Source organism: Gorilla gorilla, chromosome 6, assembly GCF_029281585.2.
Source record: "Gorilla gorilla gorilla isolate KB3781 chromosome 6, NHGRI_mGorGor1-v2.1_pri, whole genome shotgun sequence".
NCBI classification, from domain to species: domain Eukaryota; kingdom Metazoa; phylum Chordata; class Mammalia; order Primates; family Hominidae; genus Gorilla; species Gorilla gorilla.
This window is the reverse complement of record NC_073230.2, coordinates 151,221,000-151,239,874: the sequence shown is the minus strand read 5'-3', so window position 1 is coordinate 151,239,874 and position 18,875 is coordinate 151,221,000. Positions and strand designations below refer to the sequence as shown.

Genomic DNA, 18,875 nt, shown 5'->3' with positions numbered 1-18,875 from the left:
TCAGTTATTAGATGAATAAGTTCTGGGGATCCAGTCTGCAGCATTGGTAGTGATGGATGTGTTCAGTAAAACAGCTGTGGTAATCATTATACTATGCCTACATATATTAAATCCTCACATCGTCCACCTTAAATATATTCAATCTTTCTTTGCCAACAAAATATTTGACTACTAAATAAATAATTAATTTTTAATCTACATATTGGATTACAGGGACAAGAGTCTCCAAGGCCAAGCCATTGTTTTTCCTTCTCTTTTCTACCGGAACATTGCAAGGATTCCCCTCCAAGGGCTTCCAAGGCATATGCTTCAAAGGAATGTATTTCCTAAACTTGAAGAACAAGAATTGTTAGTATACTGGACCCACAAATATGCTAAAATGTATGGCTAGCTGAGTACACACTAGAACAGTATATTCTCACTGCCTCACTGGCAGGTGCATGATTTTTATATCGTCAACATTTGCTCATAAGAATTTTCGGAGGAAGACATTAACATTGAATTAGGGAACAGTCTTGAAACCTTCTCATCTAAGCACCCATTGACAATAAATAAGAGCCTATTATAGACATCACTGGCGAATGGGAGAACTGTCAGAGATACAAATGCATTTTTCTTTCGTCAGTAGTTCATCCACCACTATCCCCGAATGGTGCAACCAGAAACAAAATACTTAAGTGACTCTTGCTACTGTGCCTGCTGAGATTTCTCCCACAGCTGAATGACCAGCAGGAGTGAAGGACCATAAGTCACAGGTGCAGGTTGGGAAACAGCAACATTATTGTAACAGCGCTCACCCTTTGTTTGCCCATCATCCCAGAAAAGTTCTCCTTTTGCTTCTTTGTTTTCATCTAGGGCAATAATAAGACCAAGAGGGTTCTTTCGACTGTGGGGAACAAGATTCAAGAGACAAAGACAGGAGTCAGACAATTTTGCCAGCTGAGCTGAGAATATTTCCATCAAATTTCAAACTGGAAAAGATACTAGCAGCACATGTTCTATTTCTTGAGGTACAAACACAAAATCGACAGACGCATTTTGCTATAATATCAACAGTGTCACAGGAGATAGAAACACCCCAAACATTAACAATAACATCTACGTTGGAGGCAAGAATTTAAGCACCAGAGGCACTGCAATAGCTCAAATAAAAGTTGCTTCTGCAACCACTATTTGGAATACAGAGTATGAGGAGAGAAAGAAATCTTAGGCAATAACTGCTTCAGTCAGATCACTTTAGCAATGATGCCCTCAGGAGAAGTGTCCAGTGCTGTGAGGAAGATACATTTTCGCCTGCCTAAGGACCATTTATACTCAGAAAGCAACAACATACACTAAGGTCCATCTATTAAATGGTAATGTATCTGATTATTTATTATTAGTTTCTTTTGAAAGAAAAACAAATCATTCTAATGATCTACTTTAGAATTTAGAATAGGAAACACAACACATTACTTAAAGACATGGTAGAGTAGATGGACATAGAGGAAGAAGAGGATAGAGAGCAATTTTTATTTGGAATCTCTCCTCACTCTGTCACTCTCTAGGCAACCTCTCAGTTTCCTGCTCTTCCTGTTCCTCCTCTGTCTGTCACTGGACTCACATTCTCCACTGTATTCTTCCACAGTTCAGCCTTTCACTATGCAAGACAGTTAGTTTCCATTATCAACAAAATCATCTGCTTTCTTTAAATATTCATGTATTGAGTAGCAGTCATTTCTAGGAAGTCAATGAGATACAAAAATTCATAAATCACAACCCCTGACCTGAACGACCTTCAATATTATAGGAAAAATTAGGCACATGCACTAAAAAATGAACACAGACAGTGAAAACAACACAAATTTAAGATATTCTAGGAGTCCAGAAACACAGTTCTACAAATATGGTAGACTGTATATTCTTCTGGAGACTTACCCAGTAAAATATTACCTGATCCTAGATAAATTACAACACATATTCCTGTTAAAATGTTCTTGGATTTGCAAGAAAGTAAGGAATATACTCAACAGACCAAAACAGTAACAGGATAGCAAAACACTGAGCTAAAACTCAAAGGGTGCTTAGTAAGCAAAACCTAGAATCTCCATGTGGCAAATTCCCATAGCAAGGTTAAAATTGGGCTATTAAGCCTAGTAATCCAAGGTACAGAATGTGAACCTCTGATTCCCACATGAAGCCGGGATCCTTGATGGAAGTTAACGTGATGTCAGATGGAAGGAATTCCTGGCTTGCAAATAGAGGAGAAGGCAAATCATCTCGGGAGGAAGGAGACCCACATTTAGATGCTTAAGATTATCACAGTATGAAATAAAAAATCACCAAGCACACAAGGTAATAAGTCAACATAAAGGAAAGGCAGCAACAAAGAACTAACAATAGATTTAGATAGTCCTAAACACTTCAGATACTACAATTTTCATGCACAGAGCATGCGACTACTATTGAAATGCTAACACTGTTAAAGAAGAAAGACAAAATCATCTAAGGAGCAAAAAAATATATATTACAAATGACCAGAAACTTGGAAGTGGCAGTGCTTCCTCTGCTGGAAGATTAGGGAAAGACTTCTTGCTGCTGAAACATAAAGTTTCATTTGGATCATTAAGAATACACCAGGCAAAGATGTTGGAAAGGATAAATTCAAAAGCCCACATGCAGTAAAATACATGGGTATGTTTGGGAAATCGCCAGTTCTTTGGCATACCTGGTCTGTATGTACATGGAGGTATGGCAGGAGATAAGAGTTGTTAAGGTAACATGGAACCAGGTTGTGATTGGTTTTGAATACCCTATTAATGAAAGACTTTGGACTTCAAGCCTGGGAGCAACCAGTTGAGATTTTCATTTTGGAAAAATCAATTTGGTATCAGTGTGCAGAACAGCTTGAAGGTGAACAGTTAGAAAATGGAAGCCAACTGGTATTGGATTTAGGGATATTTCCCATTAGTATCATAAAAAGTCTAGAATTTGAAAAATTAAAGCAGTAAGAGAGGTTCAAAAGAAAAGACAGGTTTCTGGCTTCCAAAGAACTCCTAGTCTATTAAAGACAAATAGGTTAATACTTTCAAAGGCATGAAGATATAAATGCGCACCTCTTTAGTACAGATGGAATCTATAATTTTGGAATCAATTACGTATAAAGGAAAATTCAGTGACATAGACTTTTGAGGTGTTTTTTGAATCCACTTTTGAATCACAAGAAAGAAATCTCTTAGCGGGAGAAAAGAAAGAGGAAGTTGAGATTCTAGGAGGGTGGAAAGTGGATCCTGACCCTCCTAAAATGAGAATAAGCGATTCAAGAGTAAAGAAACATGGGTGGGCAGTGTGGCCAAGGCAGATAGAGGCATCAACTGACCTGGTTTGCCCAGAATTGAGAAGCATCTCAAGAGGGGAGAGTTCTGGTGCTAAAATGCATCAGTCCTGGCAAACCAAGGAGGCTGACCACCTGGCTGTTAGCGTGTTTGAAAAGAAATTCAAAGGGTTTAAGGAAGGACATGAATTACAGTCTTTCAAAATCTACTGGATACAGTTCTAAAACAACAGCTTCTGAAAAGCTCTTGTGAATTGTGGTTGCTCTTATTTTGACTTCCATGTCAGATGTGAGATTAAAAAAATGACATTCTTAGACCTTTCATCTCACTCCCTTAGACTTAAAAGAGTTGTTAATAATTAGACAAAAAGTATAGAGTCTGAAAAAGATTAACACACAAACAACAAAACAAAGAAAAAACAAGTGTCGAGTAGAATTGCATGTGGGTTTGAGAGTGATGCTTACATTTTGGTGGACTTCATTACAAATGGTTGAGCTAAATGACATGTAAAGGAAAACCTGAGTCCTGTCATTCACCTTAAGTGGGTGTTCAGTGCAGGCTCTTGCCAGGGCAGGATGTAACCCCCACGGACATGAAGATTAATGTGGTCAAGAGGGGCTGGCAAGGTCTTCCACTCTCCTCTTGCATTAATATCCACACCCTGGGGGCAGAAGAAGGTAAAAGATGATGAAGGAGAGGACAGGCCCCTCCCTGAACAATGCATCCTGCCAGACATCTCAACCTCCCCTCTGAACTTATGCTTGTTCATCACCCTTTGCAACATACCTGCTATTACCCATTCTGCATTCGCACAGTGCTGCATAAAACCTCGCAAGGCTGCTATAATATCTTGTTAGGGTCTCTTGCCTTTACTTCCACCGTACAAACTACATTGGCCTGATGTGTAACAGGAAGAGCTGCTACACTCTCACCTGTATCAGAACCTAAGCAACCATCCTTCCATCCTACATGTTCTCAACTAGAGCAGGGCTTTCCAGTCTCAGCACTATTGAGATTTGGGGCCAGACAATTCTCTGGCGATGGGGCTATCCTGTGCCTTTTGATATTTAGCAGAATCCTCAGATGTCAGCAGCATCGACTACTCACCCCCAGCCTGTTGTGACAACCAAAAATATCTCCAGGCATTGCCAAATGTCCCCTGGTAGGCAAAATCCTCTCATTTCAGAGCTGCTACTTTACAGGTAAGAAGCAGTTATTGTTGACAACAAGCAAACAAATATGCATGGCTGTGTTCCAATAAAACTTTATTTGCAAATCAGCTAACAACCAGATTTGGCTGTGGGCCATAGTTTGCCAGCTTGTGCTCTAGAATGACTAATAGTTACTCAAACTTGGGAAGATTCATTTCGGTGACACTTCTTCATTAATCCTAACTATGAGATTCATCTTCATTTTAATTAAACATCAAAAATTTCATCTCTTTCTTTTTTTTTTTTTTTTTCTTGAGACACAGTCTCGTTCCGTCACCCAGGCTGGAGTGCAGTGGCACAATCTCAGCTCACTGCAACCTCTGCCTCCCAGGTTCAAACAATTGTCATGCCTCAGCCTCCTGAGTAGCTGGGACTACAGGTGCATGCCCCTACACCCGGCTAATTTTTTATATTTTTCATAGGGACAGGGTTTCACCGTGTTAGCTAGGATGGTCTCGATCTCCTGACCTTGTGATCTGTCCACCTTGGCCTCCCAAAGTGCTGGGATTACAGGTGTGAGCCACCACACCTGGCCCAATTTCATCTTTTTCTAAACAGCTTGCTCCATGACTTCTTTTGTCTTTCCCTCTTCAATCAAAGATATCTTCTGTTAGTGAACGGGAGATTCAACATGCACACTCAGGACAAAGGCCAGTCTCACGTAATGAAAGCTGGCCACCTCTTCCTAGGGAAGGCCTGGTTGGGACGCACACAGGAGAGACTTAACATGTTACCACCCTAAGGGCAGATCCAGACTAGGAACAGGAAGAGGAGTCTGGGGCTGTGGAGAGGACTTGGGCTCCAATGGACTGAGAAGAGAAGGAACAAAATTGCACATCCTTCTCCAGTTTTCACCTAATCTCACTGAAATCTCCTTGGATGAAAGGGGCCAGCACATGCTCTGCTTCCTGTATCCCTGCTTGTACCCCTTTGTTGTATTTCCAGCCCTCAACTATGTTCTCCTCAGAAAGTCAGAAGAAGAGGCCTAGTTAGAAATTAAGGAAATACCTCCTTTGATTCTTCCCCAAGAATCAGGGTCTGACTTGTGAGGGTCTGACTTGTCAGGGTCCCAGCAAGAGCCCACCACCCCAGAGATGCCCGGGAAGACCCTGGCTTCCCAGCTGAGACTTTGGGAATCATACTAGCAATGAAACTATGTGGCAAGGAGCTCTTCATTGTTTCCTCATTTCTAAATGCACTTGCACTACTTAGACACACAAGGGTTGGGTCCCATTCCTCTGTGTGTGTTTTGCACATTGCCTAATCACTTGTGTGCCTTATGTAATTATGTGCAGCGCCCTTCTTTGAGCATCTATGCTATGGAAGGAGATATTTAATCAAAAGAGACAAAACGGCCTCTATGCTTACAAACTTACAGCAGGCAAAGATATCAACAATAAAAACAAAAACTATAGTTTGCAACACAATCTCAAATGTTGGCTAGCATCTGCCTTTACACAACATTGTAAATAGCAGTGATATAAAGAAATATTAAAAACTAACACAAAGAGAACACCCACAAAAAAACAGACCCTGAGTGAGATGCTTTATGTGTTATTTCCCAATGGTTCTTTGAGGAAAGTGGTCTTACCCCACTTGGAGGTGAGAAAACTGAGATTACAAGGGTTAAAGTGGCTTCTCTAAGACCACACAGCAGGTGGGTTACAGAGCCAGCATTTGACCTAAGGTCTATCGGATCTAAAGCCTTTGTACTCTCTACAATATTCCCATGTTATATAAACATTCAGAAAAACTTACCGTGTAGTAATCGTACCAACGGGCTCTAGGGAAATAGGCAGTGACATTTCTGGTATTCTAAAATGAAACACAAACAAGGTGAGGCAGTGGCACCATTTTCCAGGACAGAGTAACCAAACTGCTTAGGAAAAAGGTGAAATAATTGTGATGGCTTTGGACCCATCTGCCTCACGTCCCAAGAGGTTAACAATTGGGGCAACCTTTTTCCTGTTTTCTTTTTTAAACCAGAGATTTGTCTACCCAAAACAAGTGGCTTTCATAAAGCACTTTGGTATCCAGGACTTCGGGAAAAAATAAATCACTGTTTGCTTATAGACATAGACTTACACCTTTGACTCTTAAAGAGACAAACAACTGAGGTTGTGTGTGGGGCAGAAGAAAATTTTGTGGGTATAATGAGATTTTGGGGCCGGGAGCAATGGCTCATGCCTGTAATCCCAGCTCTTTGGGAGGCCAAGTCGGGCGGATCATGAGGTCAGGATATTGAGACCATCCTGGCTAATACAGTGAAACCCCGTCTCTACTAAACATACAAAAAAAGAAAAAAAAAATTAGCCGGGAATGGTGGCACATGCCTGTAGTCTCAGCTACTCAACAGGCTAAGGCAAGAGAATCACTAGAACCCAGGAGGCAGAGGTTGCAGTGAGCCAAGATCATGCCACTGCACTCCAGCCTAGGCAACAGAGTGAGACTCTGTCTCAAAAAAAAAAAAAAAATATATATATATATATATAGAGATATATATATAGATAGATAGATATAGACATATATATATATTTGAGGGAGGTGCAATTAATTGGTATTTTAATCAGAAGCCTAATCAACAACAGAACTAAAGAAATGGCTTTTACTGCTGGAAGGAGCTCCTGCAGAGGAAGGGAAGGGTTAGCCAGCAGCAATACAAGTACACACATTGTCAAGTCATCCTTCTGAAAAGTTGTAATAGTGCTAGAGGACTGTTATAAATTCTTTACAATACTGCCCCCATCTGACCTTCTATTCATTATTTTAGTTAACGAAGAAATGATTGTGTCATTGACTATTCCATGAGGTGTTTTCTTCTTGATCATCCTATGAACCAGAATTGTTAGGCTCATTTTAAAGATGAAGGAGCTGAGTGCCAAGAACACCTAAGTGATGGACTTCAGCTCAGAAAGAGAGGAAGAGACACAGGTAGAATAAGAAACCATGTCTCAGGACCCCCACCAGCTCAGGCCTCTTCTCCTCGTCCTTTTCCCCAAGCCTCACAGCTGGGATCCTCCCCTCATCGGAGGCCTCCATACTCACGCGCTCCAGGACAGGGCTGACCAGGAAGGCTGGGCCCAGCAGGAACTGACTGTCTATGTCCCATGTCACCTGGTCTGACACAAACCTGGAAAGGGAAATGAAGGTGCCCAACAGAGCCTCAGCCCGACACTCTGAAGAAGCTCCCCAAGTTCAGATCCAAGTCGCAAATCCAGCTACCCCTGAGCCATCCTTGCTTTGTTCCTAGGCCTAGCTTCATCAGGAGCACCCAGCCTCTGCTTTCCCCATGGGATGTGCCTCAAACTTCTGAAATGCTGCGGTGTAAATGTGTTCTGTCCTGTAAAATATTACCTCATTTCTTAAGCATGGAACATTTTAAATGCAAGGATGGCCCTCCTCCCTCAATTCTCTTGCTGAAATCCTTCTTTTGTGACCTGGGTCCATATAACCAAACTGCTACAAAAGATAGGCCTGTGCACAGCCAAATCAGAATGAAACTATTCTATGCTGTACTGCATCACTTCAATTTTGGTCATTCAATAAATACCCTTTTTTCATGACCTATGGTATATATAACACTGTGCTAAAGAGAGTAATCAAGTATAGTTTGTGCCTGAAGAGCTCATGTCAAAAGGCAATCACGTCTTTAATTTGGAAGCGTTGTGCATATCAACTCCCACCACATAGAATGCAATAAGTCATCCATTAGTCATCGGGATCCCTGCTGGACACTCACTCATGGAGCAGAGGCCGCACAACAGTGACGCCCTCCGTGTGGGCCTTATGCATCAAGGTATACAGATATGGCAACAGGGTGTATCTGGTCTGCAGGACGTTTCGGGAAATGTTCACAAAAGCAGCATCCCAGGACACAGGGTCTTGTCTCTAAAGGAGAAAGAGAACAGTGTTGGGAGCTCGCCCTGGAATTTCTAGGGGATTTAAGAAGGTCACTAAAAGCATACTCCAATTGAAGATCACTCACAGCTAATCAAAAGAAAACTATACATGAGGCCCAGAGAATATTCTTAATAGACTGGAAAGAGTCACCAAAGCTCTCCTAAGACAGCTGATAAAATTTCACTGTAAGACATTCTTTTTGGAACATTTGGTACAATTCTGCCTAAAATACAGGAAAAAATAATAATCTAAAGCACAATGAGGAATATGGTTCATTGAAATACCAGGTCTTCACAAGTTTTAAGGGTGCAGTGGCTCATGCCCGTAATCCCAGAAATTTTGGAGGCTGAACCGAGTGGATCACTTGAGCCCAGGAATTCGAGACCAGCCTGTGAAATATGGCAAGATCCCATCTCTACAAAGAAATCAAAATTACGTGGGCACGTTGGGATGTGCCTGTAGTCCCAGCTATTCAGAAGGCTGAGGTGGGACAACCGCTTTAGCGCCAGAGGTCGAGGCTGCACTCAGCCATGATTGGGACACTGCATGATTCAGCCTGGCCAACAGAGTAAATCCCTGTTTCAAAAAAAAAAAAAAAAAAAACACAAACAAAAACAAACAAAAAAAACACCTTTTTAAAAAGATATCCCAGGAAATACAGACTGCGTTAATTTTAGCTCAGAAACGGAGATTGTCTTTCAAGTGACACAGAACAGTGGACGTAGAAGCCACTGTCCTACCCTGGTCCCAATGGTGTTGTGGTTTCTTGAGAAGGGGTAAAAGGCCCCCAGCTGCATCCAGCGAACACACATCTCATATTCAGCATCTTCAAAGAACCCACAGATATCTGCTCCCGTCTGAAACAAGAGGAAATAAAAGGAGCCCGCTGATGATTTCTGAAAGATGTCCCCACCTTCTTGGTGCTTAGGAGGATCCCAAAGACACTCACATAGGATATGCCGAAGAGGCTGAACTCCATCATGCCTGCAACGAGAAGCACAGCTGTGTCACACCAGGCTCGCTCTCACGACCTGCCTCCTTACCTCTTCCCCAAGATTCCCAACTCCCTGCCCTACCAGCACAGGCCCTGGAAAGGAGCCCACACACCAATGATAGATTTCTTCAGCTGATCCCACGCGGCTGTGTTGTCTCCCAGCCAATGTCCTGCCCAGCGGCCAGAAGAGGGAAATGTGGAGCGGGTGATGACGACCCCTCGCTGTCCTGTCACCTCCTGCACGGCTCTGGTTGGAGGGGAAAAGGAGGTGAACTGAGGCCACGGCCAGGGAGTAAAGGCCATAGAGCTTCTGCTCCCAGAGCCCTTGAGCCTAGTCAATGTTTGCTGCGTGATTGGAGGGAACATGGGACTCTGAGCTGTAATGGGGGCTCCACTGATCCCAGATGATGCAGATAACGAGTCACGTGTTCTCACAGTGCTTTACAAAGAACTTCACTGTAGCAAACTCTCTGGAGTACCCAAAAAAAGTAAGGAATTACTAAATCTTGCTAATGGTTTCCTCAATACTTAGTTTTCTATATTTGAGGAGGAACACAGTGAAGGTTATAAGATCCTCTTAGAAGAATTCATACTATTCATTGAGCTTGCAAAGCAGGACTGTGCTAATTCAGTACAATACCAGTTACCCTCCACCAAGAATGGCCAAAAATAAAAATATCTCCAAAGATGATTCACTTTCAAATAAAGGGGAGAGATGCCCAGTCCTCTGTGTTCCCTTCACCTCCTGTAACTAAAGCTATTGTTCCACTGGCTGCCCTGTGTCACCATTATGGTGTCTCCATGTGAGTCTTTCCCACTAGGATCATTAGGCTTTTCACTGGTGGGACCATGCCTTATTTAAATCTGTCCTCCTCCTTTTAATCACAGGGCCTGGCTCCATGTCAATGAGCATTTGCTTAATTAATTAAGAATCATTACACAGTTATGAGAATCTTCTTAATCCTTAGAAATGGAATGAAAGGAAAACTAGGGGAGCTATGTCAGTCACTGGCAATCGCTATAGGTTGTGACAGCTGGAGAAGGGAGATGGAGACTCACTCGTATGTGGGTCTGGTCTGGGACCACCCGTACAGGTTGTGCACATTGTAGTGCTGCACCGGGGAGCCGTCTAGGAGGATCTGCTGACTCTCCATGCACAGGGTCTTGCTGCTCAGGCCCCTGTCCCTAGACTCCAAATCTGAGAAGGAAGAACTGGTGAGGTGAAATCCAGCCCGGATTCTCTTTCTCCCTGACCTCTCTTCAAGGGATTGGGCCCTGGATCTTAAGACTAACTTCAGTCCTGCCTGTGTTGCTCTCCATCTCCCCAGAGACATGAGCACAGCGCCCCCAGCTCTGAGCTGCAATGACGCCTGCTGTGTTTCCAACATCGAGTTCACTGAAGGAAGCAGAGGTGTCAGGAAGAACGTACAGCTGTCAAACACTACATGACAGGCTCTGATTTAGGCTTTTGACTTGCCAATTATTTCCATAATTCTATGAAGAAGATCTCATTATCTGTCTTTTACAGTTTAGCAAACTGAGATTTGGAAATATCGCATAATCTGTGAAAAGTCACAAAACTCCTAGAGAGAACAATTTCTGGAGCCAAGATATGAACCCAATTATAATTCCAAAGCCCATCAGCTCCATGATAAGGGGAAGCCAGTAATTTCCACTCACTGATGACACAAGAAATTCCTGTGATGGAATTCACACAAGCCTAAAAACTAAGAAACCCAGCTGTGAGAACCCTTTGTGCCATGAGCTCTGCTAAGTGCTTTCTGGACAAATTTCAAGAAATTTGCTCAATGAATCTAGTCACTTGCACATGCCCGGCTGGGTAAAGCGCGTGCAGAGCTTTTGTCTCTGGTTCCCAGTAAACCACAGCAGCCATGAGGATGTGCCCTGAGCTGTGCGGCCACCCCTGGCCTCGGGCTCCTCCAGTGTAATCCTTTCAGTCGTGGCTCTGCCAGTCAAGGAGGCCAAGGCTTCTTACGTGGCATGTAGGGAGGGTGGTTCAGAGAGGCGTCCCTGCAGCCTGGAGAAACTGCCCCATTCACGAAGCTTGATGGTTCATTCATATCCTAGAAATGCCAAACAAAGACATATCTCACTTTTTAAGATAATTACGTCCTGCTAATTCTGAGCCAAGGAAGCAGTGAATAAATTGTTCAACATCCAGTAATCCCTGTAGATGCCAGCCCTGGGAGCTTCATCAAATCCTGCTGAGAACTGGCTAGAAAGATGAATTCACTCCTACAGAACGACTGGCTAGAGGGGTAAAAAAATATATCTCTTTCAGGGTGGCTGTGAGGCAATCAAATTTCCAGAAATTCCTAGTCAATTGCCTCCCAGGTTTTTTTTTGGTTTTGTTTTTCATTTTTTGAGACGGAGTTATGCTTGTTTCCCAGGCTGGAGTGCAATGGTGCGATCCTGGCTCACTGCAACCTCTGCCTCCTACGTTCAAGCGATTCTCCTCCCTCAGCTACCCAAATAGCTGGAATTATAGGCATGTGCCACCACACACACCTAATTTTGTATTTTTAGTAGACACGGAGTTTCTCCATGTTGGTCACACTGGTCTTAAACTCCCAACCTCAGGTTATCAGCCCACCTCAGCCTCCCAAAGTGCTGGGATTACCGGTGTGAACCACCACGCCTGGTCCCGCCTCAGAGGTTTTACAGTAGGCGCGTCAGGTCTGGTAGAAGGTGTTAGGGCTATCAGGGCTGTCCCTCTCCTGAAGGAGGAAGTGTCTGATATGTCCAAAGTCTTCCTTGGACAATGACTATCCTCTTAACTGAAGGTCAGTGGTACATATACTTAGGCACACAAAGATAGACAAGAGCCACTGGTACACAGAGACACACACACACTTACAATCCACATGCCATCAAACTTCAAGCTCCTCTCTGGATCCTGTGGATTGTTGTATAGTTCTTCTATTTCCCTCTTCCACCATTTGGCAGTTGAATTACGGAAAAAGTCTGGGAAGGCCACATAAGCTCGATATAGCTATAAAAAAGAAATATAATTTCTTTGTCCCACACAAATATAGAAGACAGCAAACAGGCACTTACTGAGAATGCAACTCACACAAATACTTCAACTGCATGGTGACAGACAGCCTGAACAGGGCCTAAATAATGTTATTAACTTATTAGAGAAATGTAGAATGAGAGGAGAAATTAGTGCAATTTGCACACCTTCCCGGCATTTGGAAAACATCCAAAAACTGTTCTCTTCATATACACGTGGACGATGACAATCAATGACCCGAACTAGTGACCTCATGTACTCGATGCCCAACCCTCTATGTCAGTCCTGCCATTTCCTATGCACTCCTCAAAGACAAAGCCAGGGAGAGACTGCAGACATGAGATGCATGGTAATAGGTTAGGAAGAAACACCCAGGGACTCCGTCCTATGTCATTCCCACTGAGAGACGGAAGGAAGGAATAAGATTACATTTCCGGATATTAGACAAGTACGCCTCAGTGTTTTCTACCATTTCAGAATCACATGACAACTACAGCTGTGTGGAAGATAAATTGAGAGGACTTAAAGAGGATGCATCAACTTCCCTTTATTTTCCTCTTCCCTCAAATAATAAAAGCAGTGTTTTTACTTTAACCTGAAAGAAAGATTCAAGATACAACTTTTTAACTACGTTGTAGATTTTTGAGAGTAAGAAGTTTGTTTTATATTCTTCTGAGTGATAGTTATATTGCCCACAATGCTCAGCTTAGAACCTGGGATAAAATACATACTCAGTGTTTAACAGTGGGTTCACACCACTTAGAAGCAGCAAGGAAATGTCCATCAATTTTAATATACTCATGTTGTTTGTTATGGAACATTACAGTCCTTTGTATGTCTCAGTAAATAGCCTCCTCTATGATAATCACACCATTGTAAGAGTTAAAGAGCTAAAGAATGCTGGTGAGGAGGGTGGGGGAGGCAACAGAAACAGGACTTGGTCTAGGGGAGCTGCAGTTCTTATACAGCACAGATAAAAGGCAGGTAGCAACCCACATGTCTAGAAAAAGGGCAGAAAAAGGAACATAAGAAAACAGAAACAGATCAGCCTACATGCGTCTGGCTGTCGAGGATGTGAGAAGACAGTGGGTCACATCACGGAGAATCTTGAGAGAAGTGGGCATGCCAGAGATGCCTTTTGTTAGGAAATGGAGGTAGGAACCAGGAAACCCGACAAAGAGAACCTATCACCAGAAACTGAGAGCTCCAGATCAGGCAAGGTTAGAAACAACGGGATGGGTGGGGGTTGGAGAATTAGAATAAAGAGATTATCAGCCACAGCTGAGTCAGAATTATATCCCATATGGGGTACACGTGGGGAACCTGGCCAGCCATGAGGTAGGAACTTCCCTAAGTACTGCTCAGATGACCCCTTCCAACTTCATAAAAATGTTCTGCCATTCTCCAAGGTGCTGGCTTTCCCTGTACATATTCAACTCTTGCCTTGTGGCTTCTGCCTTTGCTTTCTCCACTCTCCTGTAAGGAGCCATGTATTCACTCAAGCAAGAAATGCTTAGTCAATCGGGAAAAAAATTCAGGTCCAGAAGCATGGACTACTTGGATCCATTACAAGCAACAAACCATCCCCAGGAGAGAGCAAGTTTTACAATAAGGCTGGAAACTGAGAGGTAAAAGCAAAGGTGAGAAACCCAAGGAATGCTGGGGCTCGGGCAGGACTCATAAGTATGAAGATGGAGATACCTGTTCATGGGGAAAAAAAGGAAAGATGTACAAAGAAAATGATCTAGTCAGTATTCGAGGGTTGAAGACTGTTTAAAAGGGATAACCAAGGCAACAACAGTAAGTATACCAGTTCAGAGAAAAGATAGCACTTCTAGGAGGTATCGCCCAGTGGGAATTTCTTGGGCCTTTGGAATCTGACAGCCTTGGAATTGAAATCACCACTCTGTCACCTAAAACTGCGAACAAATAATTTAAGCTCTCTGGTCTTAAATTCAAGGATGATAATACATATCTACATCCCAGTGGCCAGTAAAGTATTACTACATATAAAGTAGTGGGCATACAGAATGACACCCAAGACACATCCCCTAAGTGTTTCTCCCTTGCCAAGCCCATGTCCACGGTACAGGCATGTCCACAATCCCAGGAACAGCTGCCCCTGCCTACAAACCCTGACTCCACCCACATTTACAAACACCCTTTTACCTCCACTTGGCTGTCCCAGTCTAGAGACCCATTCACAACCACATCAGGAAAATCAGGCCAGACCTATGGAGAGAAACACGTTCAGTAGCGATGCACTAGACAATTTCCCTTACATAGTGTTTCCTAATAAATTATTACACAAACCATGCTCCCAGGAGCTATAATACTTTGACTATCACGTAGGATTGACATAAAGGAAAAGTGAATTCCATAACACGTTACATTACCTTAAAAGTCGTTAATTGTATCAACAAATATTGATTGAGAAGAGGAGAGCTTCTGGCCTCACGGCCCAAATAGAAAAGGCCAAAAATAACATACACAGGCGTCTGACCCACTAACAGTGACCCACCCTCAGGCTGGGGACTAGTGGATCATCGCTTAGGATTATACCTTTCCCCAGACAATGTCTCCATCATTTGGGTATTTGATGAAGACGTCATCCTCCATGCCCCGAGTGAAGGCAGGATAAGGCTGTGTCTCATTGCCAGAAATGGCTGGATCCTGAAATCAAAGCATAAGTCAGTTGAGAAAATCAAAGCCACAGAATGAAGAGAAACAGAATGAAGGAGAACTCCTCCAGGGTGAACTCGCTGGCTTCTACCTGCACGGTAGAGTTTCCGTGAGTCCTGGGAAATACACCTTTCTTACTGCACTTCAATTTATCTACTTGCAACATGGAAATAAAGTATAACTCTGTCTCCACCAAAGCCCATACCTGCTCCCAAACAGAACGCACACATTCAAATCAGGACTAACCAGAATGAGGATGACCCGCATCCCATCAGCCTTCATGCGATTGATCAGAGCTGGAAACCCAGCAAACTTGGGGCTGAGGGTGAAGTCCAGCTGCCGCTCCATGTAGTCGATGTCTGAGTACTGCACGTCCTGCGGGAGGACATGGGGAGCTGAGAGGCTGCTGCTGTCCACGCCCAAGCTTTATAGGAGAACAACCCTCCACCACCCATGGTGGAATTCCAGACAGCTTCTTGTTGATGCATTCAAATCCCAGCTCTGCCATTTGTTAGGTACAGGTGCTGGTAAATTCACTTAATTTTTAAAATGTTCAGTGATAAGACAGAAAAAAAACGAAGTCAGCACAAGCTAGGATGAGAATGTGTCTCTAGCACGGCTATTCTGAGGATAAGAGAAAACACTGGTTTGGAAAGTGCTTTGTAAACTGCCACTATCAGGAATGATGGCGATGACTCCCCCAAGAGGCTGCCCCTGGTATCAGTGGTTCATGTTTAGGAAAAATACTGTTAATTATCCAGGACTAATAGTAAATCTACTACAAAACAAAGCAAAGATGTATAGTTGCTTTGGAATACCGAATCTTGAGTGTAATCATACACAACATTCTTCCTGAGACTGTAATATTGCATTTCACTCTCCACTAATGGAAACACTACATTCCACTAACGGAACAATTGTAAACAATAGAAAAGTGGGATAATATTAAATATGTGATGGTTCATGGGATCAATTCTCTGATGACTGGGTCCCCTCCCATCCTCCACTGAAGGATAAGGTTTATTTCCATATGTGTGTCCTCTGGAAACCCATCCCAGGATCTGTTTAATCCATCTGTTATTAGCTCAGAGCTGATGCAGGAACTGAGGTTGTATTCACATATACAATTGTCTGATTGATTTGTGGTTAGTCTTTTCAAGAATTAAGTAAAAGAACTGTGGGATATTATTTATTCTTATGAAACCAAGGACTTTTTTGACTCCATGTTTTGAAGTCAAGTGAAAGAAATGGAAGGAAGCATGGGAGAGCAGAAAGAGCCCTGGAGCCAGCCTATCTCCCACTCTGGCGAGTCATGGTGAGTCTTGAGCTGTCATCTCTGGAAGATGGAAACAAGTGCCCTTACCTATATTACTGTGCTGGGGTGAGGCTAACTGTGATATTGTCTGAAAAAGAACATTATGTCTTTATGGAATCCCACAAACATTAGACAAATGAACCCAGACACAGAGGCACCTGGCTTAGTTTTGAAACTCCAGAGCCATGACTGAGAACGTACATAAGGGATCTGGGCAGCCACCATCTCATCATACAAGCTGGCGATCTCAGAGTCGTTCTGGTAGCCATAGCGACATAGCTGGAACCCCAAAGACCAGTAAGGTACCATCACAGGCCGGCCAATCAACTAGAAAATAGACAGAAAATATTAGTCTTCAGAACAGAGGCACCACATTGAAGTTTTACATCAAGTAATAAGAATATTTTTCTGTGCCCCAAGCTAGTCAATTAACTAATTGAAATCCAGACCAAAACTGACAGGATATAGAGCCACTAGGATACTTAGAGAAAGCTTTCTGCTAGACTTGAGCTCCTTCTTAAAAATTATGGAAAATCTGATGTTACGCTATTCCTAGAGACACTGTAGGTAACTGGTTAAGAAGCCCAGAATCAGAGACAAATGCCTGGCTTAGTATACAGGCTCCAATCCTGCTAGCTGTGTGACCTTGGGCAAAAATTAAGTAATCTCTTAGTGCTTCAGTTTCTTCATCTGTAAATAATGGATAATAATAGCATCTGCCTGATAGTGTTTCTGTGAGGCATGAATGACTTAATATGTGTGAAGTGCTCTAACATGTAGCAAGTGATAAATCAGTGATGCGCACTTGCTAGTATATAAGTGTCTGTTGTGGCTGCCACAACCACCATGGTCACCATCACCATCATCACCACCACCATCATCACTATTTTCACCATCACCCCCAGTACCACGATCGTGCCCCCACCACCATCATTACCATTATCATTACCCTTCACTACCATCACCACCACCCCCCACTACCACCCCCACCACCACCCCAACCACCATCCCCACCATCACCCCCAGTACCACGATCGTGCCCCCACCACCATCATTACCATTATCATTACCCTTCACTACCATCACCACCACCCCCCACTACCACCCCCACCACCACCCCAACCACCATCCCCACCATCACCACTATCACTACAACCACTATCACCAACATCACACTCCTCACACCACCTCACTGTCACCACCACTACCACCACCACTACCACCACCACCATAACCAACACCACCATCATCACCATCACTACCACAAACACCATCATCAGCCCCACCCTTGTCACCATCACCACCACTATCACCATCCTCATCACCAACACACCCATTACCACCACCCCCACCACTATCATCACCATCACCAACACCACTACTACCACCACCATCATTATCACCATTCCCACATCACTATCACCACCGTCAGCCCCTACTGCCATCATCACCATATAACCACAAATACCACCAACATCACACTACTATCACTACCAGCACCACCACTAGTACCACTATAACTTCTGCTATTCTGCAATGCTTACAGAGGCTATAAATTTAATGATAATTAGAATGTATTTATTTTTTCTCATTCTATAATCTCTCTCCGAGAAAGACCAATATTTCCAGTTATCAACTGAGAGTTACACTATGCTGTATAACTACTTGATAAACAATTGGATTTCCCCCTACCTCAGTGTACTGCTGGGTGACAAGCTCTGGAGTCGGCCCCAAGAACACATAAAAGTCCAGAACTCCCCCTGTGGTGCGGTATGTCAAGGCAGGCAGGGGCTGGAACGTCACATCTGAAAATGAAGAAAAATGCCAAGCCAGATAGAAACCTTCCATGTCACGAATCACCCCTGAAATCCACACATTCTCCATCTGCCTGCACCCTCCCTATCATAGAGTGGTAAGAGCAGGCATTTTCTATCATACTCACAGAACTGAAGAAGATCAGTGGAAGTCTACAGGTCCCATTCCTGGGTTTGATTCTCTTTAGGGTACTTTCCTATATTTTGTCATTCTACTCTTATAAAATTATTATTTTTACATTTCAAGTTGTATGTTAGATAAAGAGATACATGTTCAGGTTCCTTACATGGGAATATTGCATGATGCTGAGGTTTGGGGTATGGATCCCTCACCCAGCCAGTGAGCAGAGTACCCGATAGGTCATTTACCAACATACCATACACCCTCATACCACCAGACTAACTTTTCTGACCCATAGTTTTAACCTAATTCAAATTATATAACTGGCTCTCACGAGCTGCCCTCCAGGATATTTGGGACCCATGTGGTGTTACTATCCCTTCTTATGTGATTTTTATCAAAATGAGAGTTGGGTTAAATCTTCTTATCACATGATATTAGACTGAAATAAACACAAAGGCTGAACACAAAGAAAAAATAAACAGCA

The 18,875-nt window shown here is 43.1% G+C and overlaps 1 protein-coding gene across 1 annotated transcript in view; it reads right to left on the bottom strand.

The window, feature by feature from the left end:
* The window catches only part of MGAM (maltase-glucoamylase), a 152,343-nt gene that overhangs the window by 31,790 nt on the left and 101,678 nt on the right, over positions 1-18,875 (bottom strand). The window contains exons 75-90 of the mRNA XM_063708809.1: positions 18,146-18,258; positions 16,655-16,780; positions 15,385-15,513; positions 15,019-15,129; positions 14,626-14,688; positions 12,298-12,432; positions 11,416-11,503; positions 10,479-10,617; positions 9,533-9,666; positions 9,375-9,409; positions 9,166-9,282; positions 8,265-8,413; positions 7,571-7,655; positions 6,284-6,340; positions 3,851-3,975; positions 798-886 (exon numbers count right to left, since the gene is read on the bottom strand). Coding sequence (XP_063564879.1) covers positions 798-886; positions 3,851-3,975; positions 6,284-6,340; positions 7,571-7,655; positions 8,265-8,413; positions 9,166-9,282; positions 9,375-9,409; positions 9,533-9,666; positions 10,479-10,617; positions 11,416-11,503; positions 12,298-12,432; positions 14,626-14,688; positions 15,019-15,129; positions 15,385-15,513; positions 16,655-16,780; positions 18,146-18,258 — 1,695 coding nt within the window. The remainder of the gene's footprint in view (positions 1-797; positions 887-3,850; positions 3,976-6,283; positions 6,341-7,570; positions 7,656-8,264; positions 8,414-9,165; positions 9,283-9,374; positions 9,410-9,532; positions 9,667-10,478; positions 10,618-11,415; positions 11,504-12,297; positions 12,433-14,625; positions 14,689-15,018; positions 15,130-15,384; positions 15,514-16,654; positions 16,781-18,145; positions 18,259-18,875) is intronic.